The sequence below is a fragment of the Dendrobates tinctorius genome, unplaced genomic scaffold, assembly GCF_039654945.1.
Source record: "Dendrobates tinctorius isolate UK_male_01 unplaced genomic scaffold, ASM3965494v1 ptg000034l, whole genome shotgun sequence".
Taxonomy (NCBI): Eukaryota; Metazoa; Chordata; class Amphibia; order Anura; family Dendrobatidae; genus Dendrobates; species Dendrobates tinctorius.
In genome coordinates this window covers 10492594-10508256 of record NW_027361702.1, presented here as the reverse complement: position 1 = coordinate 10508256, position 15663 = coordinate 10492594, and the positions used below count along the sequence as shown (strand labels likewise).

At 41.1% G+C, this 15663-nt stretch overlaps 1 protein-coding gene across 4 annotated transcripts in view; it reads right to left on the bottom strand.

Annotated features, from left to right (window-relative positions):
* LOC141087528 (diacylglycerol kinase eta-like) overlaps positions 1–15663 on the bottom strand; it is a 293759-nt gene that overhangs the window by 43731 nt on the left and 234365 nt on the right. For all 4 annotated transcript variants that reach the window (XM_073573095.1, XM_073573091.1, XM_073573094.1 and 1 more), the window contains exon 19: positions 8938–9045. In XM_073573095.1, the coding sequence (XP_073429196.1) occupies positions 8938–9045 (108 nt within the window). The remainder of the gene's footprint in view (positions 1–8937; positions 9046–15663) is intronic.

Genomic DNA, 15663 nt, shown 5'->3' with positions numbered 1-15663 from the left:
GGACCATCGCAGGAATATTATTCACAGGACTAATATTGTTTCCAAAAATACCATTGCCAGTATGTCGCAGAGGGAACCGGCCATCAAGTTCTGACACCCCAAACAAATGTTATATGTAAGGGCGAGGCAATGCTGACCATAATTTTAGAAATCTGGATTTCATGTTCTTAGATTATTGTGGAATTATTATACAAGTACAGCGACCGCCGGCCGCCTGTCAGTGATTGACAGTCACTCTTCTATCAGTGCCTCTCCTGCTCTGGTGTAGCGCCGCCGGTCCTCGGAGGCGGTAAATGTACGGTAAGGTCATAAAAAAGTGAAAAAAAGTCAAAAGCTTTGCTTCTATTTTTCAGGAGTCAGAAAACAATTAAACTTCAAACTCTCTACCCTTTTGTCACATTCATTTTATGTGAGTTTATTTTTATAAGTAATTATATAACATGTAAATATAATATAATTGTTTTTGATAAAATCCCATTTTTTGTATGTACGGCTCATGCACGTGAGTGGATTACAGCTCACCATTAGGACATTACCAGCATATCCCTCTGTTAAGTCTGAAACATTTAGTAAGTGACTTAAAGGGAATCTAACACCAGGCATCCGAGAGCAGCATAATGTAGAGGAAGAGACCCTGATTTCAGCGATGAATCACATACTGGGCTGCTTGCTGTAGCTTTAATAAAACAACAGTTTTGTCTAGCTGTTCTCTAAATGCTTTGCTGTGTATAACTCACCCCCACCACTGATTGGCTGCTTTCTGCCTTTACATCGTGTGCACAGAGTACAGCTAATCAGTGGCATGGGCGGAGTTATACACAGCTCAACATTCAGAGAACAGCTAGATGTACAACAGAGAAAACTGTGATTTTATTAAAAAAGCAGCCCAGTACTTGATACATCGCTGGAATCAGGGTCTCTGCACCTACAGTACAGACCAAAAGTTTGGACACACCTTCTCATTCAAAGAGTTTTCTTTATTTTCATGACTATGAAAATTGTAGATTCACTCTGAAGGCATCAAAACTATGAATTATCACATGTGGAATTATTTAGTTAACAGAAAAGTGTGAAACAATTGAAAATATGTCTTATATCAAAAGTGTAACCAAGCAAACTAGGAGTCCCAGCCAAGTCTGAAGAAGTCAAATGTGCCGGGACTTGGGAGAGAAAGGAGAGCAATGCTGTCCCCGGATGGGAGTAATTTTGAGGCTCACTACATTATCTGCACCAAGGACCCTGGTCCTGGTTACAGTGTATGACTTCAGGGGGACAGTATATGTGGCATATCAACTACTCAATAAACCATCAAAAGATGAATCATTGGACGTATGAAGATAAGTTCTATGGGTAAATTGCAGGATACCTTTAGACACAGTTTGATCATTTTTCATGTTTCTGAATCACATACAACAGCCGAGAGTTAGGTGTCTGTACTTATGACATTTTAGACTAATAATAAACCTACACTCCCTGACAGAAGTTATGTCGCTTATCCATGTTATGTAAATAAAAGCTTATAACCTGACGTTAAATTCATCCATTGGTTGTATAAATTATTCTTTTGAAAGCTGAAACCCTCCGAAATGTGGTTTAGGTTAATAAAATTAATTGGCATCAATGCAGAAATATTGATCATTTAATGGACACAGAATGGTCAGATTTTGGCAAGACAAAGGTTTTGTCGGCCACAGAAAGTAATGTGATATTCAAAAAATTAACTTAAAATACAAATATATGTTGTATAACACTGATGAATGAAGTTGTGGTTCTATTAGAGTCATATTTAATATTTTGTGTGACTTCCATGAGCTTGAAGGACTGCATCCATGCGGTTTAACAATGATTCATACAATTTATTAATGAAGTCATCAGGAATAGCAAAGAATGCAGTCTTACCTGGATCCCAGAGTTCATGTAGATTCTTTGGTTTTGTCTTCCAAGCTTCCTCTTTCATCCTACCCCAAACATGCTCAATGATGTTCATGTCTGGTGACTGGGCTGGCCAGTCCTTGAGCACCTTGAACTTTTTCCCTGGAGGAACTTTGCTTTAGAGATGGATGGATGAGATGGAGAACCATCCTGCTGCAGAATTTGACCCCTTTTATGATTTGGAATTTAAGAGGTAGCTAATACTTCTTGATATTTTAGGCTATTAATATTGCCTTCCACCTTGCAAATGTTTTGCACACACCCCATACTGAATGTAACCCCAGACCATGATCTTTCCACCACCATATTTAACTGTTTTCTGGGTGTAATTTGGATCCATACGGGCTCCAGTAGGTCTCCTGCAGTATTTGCGGCGGCTGTGGTGTAATTCTACTGAAGATTCATCAGAGAAATCCACCTTCTGCCACTTTTCCAGCGTCCATCTGTTTAGCAGGCTGTGGGACTTTGCAAATGCCACAGGGTTTTTTATTTGCCTTTTGTTTAGTGCTGGCTTCTGGGCACTGATTCAACCATGGAGGCTATTTCGAGACAGAATCCTACAAACTGTTCTAGTTGACACAGGGACTTGAGGTGACCAGGCCTGTTGGAGCTCTGCTGCAGTAGAAGAGGGGCTTGCTTTGGATTTTCTAACCAACAAACGTTCCTTCTGAGCAGTTGTCTTGCGGGGTCTGCCGGACCTGGGCTTGTCAAACACATCTCCAGTCTCTTCAAATCTTATTTTAATTCTTTGTACTTGACGCTGAGATTCATTAAAGGTGCCAACCACCTCTGCAGTGGATCTGGTCTTCAGCCTCTTGATAATCCAGGCTTTGGTCGCAGATTGGATTTTTGTCATGTTGTCAGAGCTCAAGTGAAGGTCTGGGGTGCTGGGTTTCTTTTTATACACACCCACTAATTAATCGATCATTTACATGTACAGGTGAGGATGTAAACTAGGATTGGGTGCATTATATGACCAGGCGACAAAACTGTTCTCTTGCCAAAATCTGACCATTCTGTGTCCATTAAATGATCAATATTTCCGCATTGATGGCAATTTATTTTCTTAACCTAAACCACATTTTGGAGGGTTCCAGCTTTCAAAAGAATAATTTATACAACCAATGGATGAATTTAACGTCAGGGTATAAACTTTTATTTACTTAACATGGATAAGCGACATAACTTCTGTCAGGGAGTGTATGTTAACACCCCTGTTTTTGTTGCGTTTTTCACTCATTCAAATGAATGTGTTGCAAAGAAGATGAAAGAAGTGACAAGCTGCATCTCAGCAAAATTACTTGCAGAAAAAAACATGACGTGTAAATGAGATTTCAGGAATGTCAATGATTATGTGGGAATGAAAGGAATAATGGGGATATTACCCGCGCTGCTGAATAAAATTCCAACCCAGACGAGATGAGTGAAAGATGGTGGATTAGTCGACGTGTTTCGAATTATTCAATTACTTCTTCATCAGGAATTATACCACTTGTATAGAGAGACCAGGAAAACTAGCTGTTTAAATAGATCAATTTAGCCACATGACAAACAATGTCAAAGTACAAAGCATCACCACAGGGCGGCGCACATGACATGTATAAAAGACAAACTAAAGAATGGTAATATTAACGAATGGACATCATAAATAATATTTCATTAATTATTTTGCAGCTTTAAGACAAGAAGAAAAGGAAAAAAAAGAAAAAAAAAATTTTTGTTTTTGAAATCCTGGAGGAAAACCCACATAGAAAAAAAAATGGGAAGAAGTTCCCAATACAATTATATTTATTGTATTAAAAATGAAAAAAAGTATTTTAGAAGTACTTTTACTTATAAAATCATGAATAAAATTATTCAGTTCCCGGTTCATGACTTTGAGAGATATTTGTAAAATACAAAAAAAAAAAAAGGTATATATATATATATAAAATTAAAGAAATATTATTTATGATGTCCATTCACTAATATTACCATTCTTTAGTTCGTCTTTTATACATGTCATGTGCGCCACCCTGTGATGATGCTTTGTACTTTGACATTGTCATGTGGCTAAATTGACCTATTTAAACAGCTAGTTTTCCTGGTCTCTGTATACAAGTGGTAAAGGAGATGAAGACGTAATTTAATACTTCAAATTGCGTAGAATAATCCACCATCTTTCACTCATCTCGTCTGGATTGGAATTTTATTCAGCAGTGCGGGTAATATCCACATTATTCCTTTCATTCCAAGCTTGATATGGTCACCGCTGACCCGTGGATCTGCTGCAGCTGACATCTCCCTGATAATTTGTGCTCTAATAATGGATATGTCAGGTTAGTATAACCTACCCAGAAATTTGAAATATCCACCGGATAAGACTATTTTGCACTGATTTTTTCCCCACAGCTTTGCAATTAATGATTATGCTGGACACAGGGCCGTATTTTCCACTAGGCACTTGAGGGCACATGCCTAGGGCGCCAGGCTGCGGGGGGGGCGGCACCTAAGCAAGGTTGTTTTTTTTGGGGTTTTTTAAGTCGTACCCTCCGAGTGTCCCCCTCCTCTCACGCCCGGTGTCTGTCCTCATTCTGTGGCCGCTGCTCTCCTATGACTTCTTCTCATATACCCCCGCTGGGCCGCTCCCGTATATGATCCGCCTGCCCTCGGTTGTAGCCCAGAAGCCTCAGGTCTCGGGGCCGCACCTATATGGTCTCCGGCATTATCATTGTTGCATGGGCACGTAGTGCGGGAGGATATGACAGGAGGACGACTCGAGCCACAAGTGCAGGTGGCAGTGTCCCAGGTCGGGCGCAGGAGCGGGCATCACTGTGGTGAGTGACCCCGCAGGCGGGGAGGCCGGAGCTGGCGGATGCAGACTCTGCTGACAAACTTGCTAGTTGTGGAGTGTGAGAAGCCCATGCAGGGTGAAGAAGGGCAGGTGTGCAGGTATCAGGGAAGCGGCAGAGCGCGTACCTCTGTCTGCACCCTGCTCTAGACGTGGTATGTAGAGATGGTGAAAGGGAACCCCATCCCCAAAAGGTGGGCAGTATGGACTTATGGTAGGGTCTGTACTGAGGGGGCGTCATTCTGTGAAGTATATGTACAGGGTAGGGTGGGCATGGTATCTGCAGCATGCACACAAGGAACTGGATGGGTGGGGGTCTTCTGCTTTCAGCATTTGGGGGTCTCCTTGCCCTTTTGTGGGGGTCTTCTGCTTTCAGCATTTGTGGGTCTCCTTGCCCTATTGTGGGGGTCTCCTGCTTTCAGCATTTGGGGCTCTCCTTGCCCTATTGTGGGGGTCTTCTGCTTTCAGAATTTGGGGGTCTCCTGCTTTCCGCATTTGGGGGTCTCCTTGCCCTATTGTGGGGGTCTCTTGCTTTCAGCATTTGGGGGTCTCCTTGCCCTATTGGGGGGTCTCCTGCTTTCAGCATTTTGGGGTCTCCTTGCCCTATTGGGGGGTCTCCAGCTTTCAGCATTTGAGGGTCTCCTTGCCCTATTGGGGGGGTCTCCTGCTTTCAGCATTTGAGGGTCTCCTTACCGTATTTTTTTTCTCTCTTCAGCCAGGGCAGATTTGTTTTACATCTTTGAACTATGCAGTGACTATCGGGGTGTGAGTCCCCTTAACCATAAGGGTATGTGAACACGCTGTGGATTTAGAAGTGGATCCGCAGCGTTTTTGGACGCGCGGAATTGCATCAAACTTACAGTGTAGTGAACAGTCAATGTTAGTCTATGTGAATTTGAGGTTTTGGTGTGCATATACCTGCGGATTTGCAGAGTTTTTATTTCTGCAGCATTTCAATTCTTTTTGCGGCTCTGCAGTGTTTCTGCACCCATTGACTTGCATTGAGTCAGTCAAATCTGCATCAAAACCGCAGGTTTAAAATGATCTGCAGATTTGCTGCGGATGTGCATGTGAGAAACGCTGCAGATAGGGAGGAGGAAGAGTGTGTGGGCAGAGACTGTGTGGTGAATATGTGCGGGTCTGTGTGCGGGTGTCTGTGTATCTATGTGTGTGTCTCCGGGTCTGCATGTGGGTGTGTGCGTGGCTGTGTGTGTGTGCAGATCTGTGGGTAGGCAGGCATTGTCCGATGGGGCTACTAGTCCCATCCGGCTATTTCTGCTACAGTGACATCAGTAGCCGATGATGGACAGAAGTAGTCCCATCGTCCGGCTACTGTGTTGAATAGTACAAAAAAAAAACACATACTCTCATAGAGTACCATACTGCTAATCCCCAATGCCCTTGATCCCCTGAAAAAAAAAAATAATAAACTCAACCGTATACTCCCTGTTCTGACATAATCCATATAATAACGACTGTCCCACGACGATCTCCCATGGAGAGCAGTAACATCGGCAGATGTGACCACTCTCCCGAGGCCTCCGGTGATACAATGAGGAAGGTATCCATCCACAGTGTATCACTCCGCCGTCAGGTCACAGGAGTTCGTCCTGTCACTTGCAGCAACACTGAGTGGGAAAATTCTCACGCAGAATTGCCGTCAAGTGAGAGGATGAACTCCAGTGAGACCTCAGAGATAACACTGCAAGAGCCATTGTCTCCTTTCAGTGTGTCACTGGATGCCCTGTAGAGCAGTCACATCTCCTGATGTGAAAGCTCTATAGGGGAGATCGTCGTGGGACACTCATTATTACATGGATTACGTTGGAACAGGGAGTATACGGTTGAGTTTATTTTATTTTTTTTGCAGGTGATTGAGGGCGTCGCAGGAATTAGGCGTATAATAAAAATGGGAAAATGTGTTTTGTGTTATTTAATTAAAAATACTTTATTCTGGCTGTCTGTTCATTTTACCCATTTACAACTATAGGATTAGTAATAGATAGGTGTCTTATTGACGCCTCTCCATTACTAACCGGGCTTGATGTCACCTTACAATACAAAGGTGACATCAACCCCCTATTACCCCATGTGTCACCACTACAGGGCAGTGGGAAGAGAGAGGCTAAGTTCCAGAGTTGGCGCATTTTAGAGATGAGCCATTTCTGGGGTGGCTGTGAGCTGGTGATTGTAGCTGGGGGGGGCAATAGCTATTGTCCCTTCCTAGATTATGAATATCAGCCCGCAGCTGTCTGCATAGCCTTTCTGGCTATTAATTATAGGGGGACCCTATGTCGTTTATTTGGGGGGGTCCTACTATTTTAATAGCCAGTAAAGGCTAAATATACAGTAAAGGCTAAATATGCGGGCTGATATTCACAGACTGGGAATATCCATGGTTATTACCCACTTCCCAGGCTATAAACATCGGCCCCCAGTCGCTGGCTTTCCCTCTCTGGGGCAGAACATTTTTTTCTTCCATTTTTTTTTTAAATTAAACAGATATTGCGTTTAAGGCAGGGGTCACACTTGCGAGAAACTCGCACACGAGTCTCGCACCTTAATACCCGGCACTGCCGCCGGCACTCGGGACTGGAGTGTGTGGCTGCATGTATTTCTATGCCGTTGAATGCTTCGGTATGAGTGCCGGCGGCAGTGCCGGGTATTGAGGTGCGAGACTCATGCGATTTTCTCGCAAGCGTGACACCGGCCAAACGCAGATTTTTTCTATCTATAGATATTCATTTATATTTGTTTTATGTGTGTAAACATTACCTTAGAACATGGTATGTGATGATATTATGGTGTTCAATGGAGTATGTAAAAGAAGACGTTGGACAAAGAAATGACATCACAATTCTTTTTTTTTTTTTTGTTAAATAACATATCTATTTAGCTTATAAAAACACATACAAATCCGCATGAAAATCCGCATAAAAAACGCCTCGATTTTTACCTGCGTTTTCTGCCAAGAGATGCAGATTCTGTGCAGAAAATTCCACAGGCAAATCCGCAACGTGTGCACATACCCTAAACCTGCCAGTGATGAGATGTGTGAGTTCTCAGGCACATGTGCTGGCTGCACCTGGGGGGCTGTGTAGGAGCATCCCCTATAGGGACCAATAATCACCCACTTATATCTCATCTTAGAAATGAAAACTAGTGTCTGTCTCAAATTAATTAATGTATTGTCTTGAAAATAAAATCCCATATTATAGACTATTTTATAGGTCATTTTATTACTTTTAAAACTTTTATTGGTCGCATCTCGTCACTTCCACATCCCTGATGATGACGTCTTTAATTGTCCTTTTGTGCATTGTGTACCTGAACCTGTCGGCCTGATAAGATGGATATAACCCTTATTGTTCCTGTCCCCGTTGGATATTTTGCATCCTTTTTAGGGATGAACTAGCAAAGTGCAGGGATAGGTAGTGATGGCTACTTGCGGACATGTGCGGTACATGCGGTTTTGCACTTGGTCTGAGACAAAAAAAACACAGCTAACATCGTTTTTTTCTGTTGCTGCAAGTACCGCATTTGCCGGATTGTGGCAAAACTGTAAGTGCCGCGCATGTACGCAAGTCCGATAGGGAATGAGTGAGGCCGAATGCAGTGATCCGTTACGCGGCAGATGCGGAAAAACTGCCGGATCTGCCGCGAATGACAAAAATCGCGGATGTGAAAGTAGCCTAAGTCACTGCCGACAGTGTCTGCATTAGTCATACTCACCAATGGGGAGGGGGAGGGCAGCACGAAAAGTGCCTAGGGCAGCATAAACTCTAAATACAGCCCTGACTGGACACTGCATGTTTACTCACCAAATACACTGCGCAAAATACGCTGCAAAAACGCCATGTGTGAACACGCCCTAAAATATAGCTCAGCAAGAAGGTAGCAAGTGAATTTTAATTTTTGGGGGGAATGTTTAATCTGATTCACAAGTGAGCCGACCATATATATCACTTTGATTTCAGGTGTATTTAGTTATATAACTCCGTCAGTTTTTGTCTATAAAAGGATGTGACACGGAGAACTAAACAGAGCGACAACGATCCTCGGTGACCAAACAGTAACAGCACATATTACCCTGCAGATTATCGCGCGCGCAGTAATGCTGCAGCTATCAGCATCACTGCAAGGAAAGCATGAGAAAAGAAAGAAATGATTGGTACCTGCATTTTTTGGGATGTTCATCTCTTTTGTTATTGAACTCTAAAGAAATTTTGGCATCCAAACCAATCCCAAAGTAATTATTCATGGTGCATTTCTCTAAGAATTGTCTGAAAATCAAACATGCAAAACATTTATGTGCATATTAGTACGACAGCTCAAAATTCTTGACTACACATTATTGTAAGGTAGAGAGCACTACAGCACATGTAGTACAAGCAGGGACCAATGCAATACATGTAGTATAACAAAGGTGCAGTGCAGTACATATAATACAGGAAGAGACTAGTGCAGTACATGTAGTATAACAAAGGTGCAGTGCAGTACATATAATACAGGAAGAGACTAGTGCAGTACATGTAGTATAACAAAGGTGCAGTACATATAATACAGGAAGAGACTAGTGCAGTACATGTAGTATAACAAAGGTGCAGTACATATAATACAGGAAGAGACTAGTGCAGTACATGTAGTATAACAAAGGTGCAGTACATATAATACAGAAAGAGACTAGTGCAGTACATGTAGTATAACAAAGGTGCAGTACATATAATACAGGAAGAGACTAGTGCAGTACATGTAGTATAACAAAGGTGCAGTACATATAATACAGAAAGAGACTAATGCAGTACATGTAGTATAACAAAGGTGCAGTACATATAATACAGGAAGAGACTAGTGCAGTACATGTAGTATAACAAAGGTGCAGTACATATAATACAGAAAGAGACTAGTGCAGTACATGTAGTATAACAAAGGTGCAGTACATATAATACAGAAAGAGACTAGTGCAGTACATGTAGTATAACAAAGGTGCAGTACATATAATACAGAAAGAGACTAGTGCAGTACATGTAGTATAACAAAGGTGCAGTACATATAATACAGGAAGAGACTAGTGCAGTACATGTAGTATAACAAAGGTGCAGTACATATAATACAGAAAGAGACTAATGCAGTACATGTAGTATAACAAAGGTGCAGTACATATAATACAGAAAGAGACTAGTGCAGTACATGTAGTATAACAAAGGTGCAGTACAGTACATATAATACAGGAAGAGACTAGTGCAGTACATGTAGTATAACAAAGGTGCAGTACAGTACATATAATACAGGAAGAGACTAGTGCAGTACATGTAGTATAACAAAGGTGCAGTACATATAATACAGAAAGATACTAATGCAGTACACGTAGTATAACAAAGGTGCAGTACATATAATACAGAAAGAGACTAATGCAGTACATGTAGTATAACAAAGGTGCAGTACAGTACATATAATACAGGAAGAGACTAGTGCAGTACATGTAGTATAACAAAGGTGCAGTACATATAATACAGAAAGAGACTAATGCGGTACATGTAGTATAACAAAGGTGCAGTACATATAATACAGAAAGAGACTAGTGCAGTACATGTAGTATAACAAAGGTGCAGTACATATAATACAGAAAGAGACTAGTGCAGTACATGTAGTATAACAAAGGTGCAGTACAGTACATATAATACAGGAAGAGACTAGTGCAGTACATGTAGTATAACAAAGGTGCAGTACATATAATACAGAAAGATACTAATGCAGTACACGTAGTATAACAAAGGTGCAGTACATATAATACAGAAAGAGACTAGTGCAGTACATGTAGTATAACAAAGGTGCAGTACAGTACATATAATACAGGAAGAGACTAGTGCAGTACATGTAGTATAACAAAGGTGCAGTACATATAATACAGAAAGAGACTAATGCAGTACATGTAGTATAACAAAGGTGCAGTACATATAATACAGAAAGAGACTGGTGCAGTACATGTAGTATAACAAAGGTGCAGTACATATAATACAGAAAGAGACTAGTGCAGTACATGTAGTATAACAAAGGTGCAGTACAGTACATATAATACAGGAAGAGACTAGTGCAGTACATGTAGTATAACAAAGGTGCAGTACATATAATACAGAAAGAGACTAATGCAGTACATGTAGTATAACAAAGGTGCAGTACATATAATACAGAAAGAGACTAGTGCAGTACATGTAGTATAACAAAGGTGCAGTACAGTACATATAATACAGAAAGAGTCTAATGCAGTACATGTAGTATAACAAAGGTGCAGTACATATAATACAGAAAGAGACTAGTGCAGTACATGTAGTATAACAAAGGTGCAGTACATATATTTTCCCCTCAAGCTTTAAACATGCCTCCATCACACCTATCCTCAAAAAGCCCTCTCTTGACCCATCCTCTGTATCTAGCTATCGCCCTATATCACTTCTCCCATACGCCTCCAAGCTACTGGAACAACACGTCTACCTTGAACTGTCCTCCCATCTCTCTTCTTGCTCCCTCTTCGACCGCTTACAATCTGGCTTCCGGTCACACCACTCCACTGAAACTGCCCTTACTAAGGTCACCAATGACCTCTTAACTGCCAAGAGCAAGCGACACTACTCTGTCCTCCTCCTCCTGGACCTGTCGGCTGCCTTTGACACAGTGGACCATTCCCTATTATTACAGACCCTCTCATCCCTCGGCATCACAGACTTGGCCCTCTCCTGGATCTCATCATACCTAACAGACCGGACATTCAGCGTCTCCCACTCACACACCACCTCCTCACCTCGCCCCCTATCTGTCGGAGTCCCACAAGGTTCAGTCCTAGGGCCCCTGCTGTTCTCTATTTACACCTTTGGCCTGGGACAGCTCATAGAATCTCATGGCTTTCAGTATCATCTTTATGCTGATGACACACAGATCTACATCTCTGGACCAGATATCACCTCCCTACTAACCAGAATCCCTCAATGTCTGTCCACTATTTCATCCTTCTTCTCCACTAGATATCTGAAACTCAACATGGACAAAACAGAATTCATCATCTTTCCCCCATCTCACGTGACCCCCCCTACGAACCTATCAATTACAGTAAATGACTGCCCACTCTCCCCAGTCCCACAAGCTCGCTGCCTCGGAGTAATCCTTGATGCTGATCTCTCCTTCAAACCACATATCCAAACCCTTTCCACTTCCTGCCGACTTCAACTCAAAAATATTTCACGCATCCGTTCATTCCTCACCCAAGAATCTGCAAAAACCCTAGTCCATGCCCTCATCATCTCTCGCCTTGACTACTGCAACCTCATGCTCTGCGGCCTCCCCTCAAACACTCTCGCACCCCTCCAATCTATTCTAAACTCTGCTGCCCGACTAATCCACCTGTCCCCCCGCTATTCCCCAGCTTCTCCCCTCTGTCAATCCCTTCACTGGCTCCCAATTGCCCAGAGACTCCATTACAAAACCCTAACCATGACATACAAAGCCATCCACAACTTGTCTCCTCCATACATCTGTGACCTCGTCTCCCGGTACTTTCCTGCACGCAACCTCCGATCCTCACAAGATCTCCTTCTCTACTCCCCTCTTATCTCCTCTTCCCACAATCGCATACAAGATTTCTCTCGCGCATCACCCCTACTCTGGAACGCTCTACCACAACATATCAGACTCTCACCTACCATCGAAACCTTCAAAAAGAGCCTGAAGACCCACCTCTTCCGACAAGCCTATAACCTGCAGTAACCACCGATCGACCAAACCGCTGCACGACCAGCTCTACCCTCGCCTACTGTATTATCACCCATCCCTTGAAGATTGTGAGCCCTCGCGGGCAGGGTCCTCTCTCCTCCTGTACCAGTTATGACTTGTATTGTTTAAGATTATTGTACTTGTTTTTATGTATACCCCCCTCACATGTAAAGCGCCATGGAATAAATGGCGCTATAACAATAAATAATAATAATAATAATATAATACAGGAAGAGACTAGTGCAGTACATGTAGTATAACAAAGGTGCAGTACATATAATACAGAAAGAGACTAATGCAGTACATGTAGTATAACAAAGGTGCAGTACATATAATACAGGAAGAGACTAGTGCAGTACATGTAGTATAACAAAGGTGCAGTACATATAATACAGAAAGAGACTAATGCAGTACATGTAGTATAACAAAGGTGCAGTACATATAATACAGGAAGAGACTAGTGCAGTACATGTAGTATAACAAAGGTGCAGTACATATAATACAGAAAGAGACTAATGCAGTACATGTAGTATAACAAAGGTGCAGTACATATAATACAGGAAGAGACTAGTGCAGTACATGTAGTATAACAAAGGTGCAGTACATATAATACAGAAAGAGACTAATGCAGTACATGTAGTATAACAAAGGTGCAGTACATATAATACAGAAAGAGACTAGTGCAGTACATGTAGTATAACAAAGGTGCAGTACATATAATACAGAAAGAGACTAGTGCAGTACATGTAGTATAACAAAGGTGCAGTACATATAATACAGAAAGAGACTAATGCAGTACATGTAGTATAACAAAGGTGCAGTACATATAATACAGAAAGAGACTAGTGCAGTACATGTAGTATAACAAAGGTGCAGCACAGTACATATAATACAGGAAGAGACTAGTGCAGTACATGTAGTATAACAAAGGTGCAGTACATATAATACAGAAAGAGACTAATGCAGTACATGTAGTATAACAAAGGTGCAGTACATATAATACAGAAAGAGACTAGTGCAGTACATGTAGTATAACAAAGGTGCAGTACATATAATACAGAAAGAGACTAATGCAGTACATATAATACAGAAAGAGACTAGTGCAGTACATGTAGTATAACAAAGGTGCAGTACATATAATACAGGAAGAGACTAGTGCAGTACATGTAGTATAACAAAGGTGCAGTACATATAATACAGAAAGAGACTAATGCAGTACATGTAGTATAACAAAGGTGCAGTACATATAATACAGAAAGAGACTAATGCAGTACATGTAGTATAACAAAGGTGCAGTACATATAATACAGAAAGAGACTAGTGCAGTACATGTAGTTTAACAAAGGTGCAGTACATATAATACAGGAAGAGACTAGTGCAGTACATGTAGTATAACAAAGGTGCAGTACATATAATACAGGAAGAGACTAGTGCAGTACATGTAGTATAACAAAGGTGCAGTACATATAATACAGAAAGAGACTAATGCAGTACATGTAGTATAACAAAGGTGCAGTACATATAATACAGAAAGAGACTAGTGCAGTACATGTAGTTTAACAAAGGTGCAGTACATATAATACAGAAAGAGACTAGTGCAGTACATGTAGTATAACAAAGGTGCAGTACATATAATACAGAAAGAGACTAATGCAGTACATGTAGTATAACAAAGGTGCAGTACATATAATACAGAAAGAGACTAGTGCAGTACATGTAGTATAACAAAGGTGCAGCACAGTACATATAATACAGGAAGAGACTAGTGCAGTACATGTAGTATAACAAAGGTGCAGTACATATAATACAGAAAGAGACTAATGCAGTACATGTAGTATAACAAAGGTGCAGTACATATAATACAGAAAGAGACTAGTGCAGTACATGTAGTATAACAAAGGTGCAGTACAGTACATATAATACAGGAAGAGACTAGTGCAGTACATGTAGTATAACAAAGGTGCAGTACATATAATACAGAAAGAGACTAATGCAGTACATGTAGTATAACAAAGGTGCAGTACATATAATACAGAAAGAGACTAGTGCAGTACATGTAGTATAACAAAGGTGCAGTACAGTACATATAATACAGGAAGAGACTAGTGCAGTACATGTAGTATAACAAAGGTGCAGTACATATAATACAGAAAGAGACTAATGCAGTACATGTAGTATAACAAAGGTGCAGTACATATAATACAGAAAGAGACTAGTGCAGTACATGTAGTATAACAAAGGTGCAGTACATATAATACAGAAAGAGACTAGTGCAGTACATGTACAGGCAGTAGTGCATGTAGTATGTACAGACAGCAATGCAGCAGATGAGGCAGTAGTGCGGTAGTATGTACGGACAGCAGTGCAGCAGATGAGTCAATAGTGCAGTAGTGCATGTACAAGGTGGGCCATTTATATGGATACAGGTATATGCTATAAAGAGGGGAGATGACATACAGGTATATACTACACACAGGAGGAGATGACATACAGGTATATACTATATACAGGGGAGATGACATACAGGTATATACTACACACAGGAGGAGATGACATACAGGTATATACTATATACAGGGGAGATGACATACAGGTATATACTACACACAGGAGGAGATGACATACAGGTATATACTATATACAGGGGAGATGACATACAGGTATATAATACTATATACAGGGGAGATGACATACAGGTATATGCTATATACAGACGAGATGACATACAGGTAGATACTATACACAGGAGGAGATGACATACAGGTATATACTATATACAGGAGGAGATGACACACAGGTATATACTATATACAGGAGGAGATGACACACAGGTATATACTATATACAGGGGAGATGACTTTCAGGTATATACTATATACAGAAGGAGATGACACACAGGTATATACAGGAAGAGATGACACACAGGTATATACTACATACAGGGGGAGATGACACACAGGTATATACTATATACAGGAGATGACATACAGGTATATACTATATACAGGGGAGATGACATACAAGTATATACTATATACAGGGAGAGATGACATACAGGTATATACTATATACAGGAGGACATGACATACAGGTATACACTATATACAGGAGGAGATGACATACAGGTATATACTATA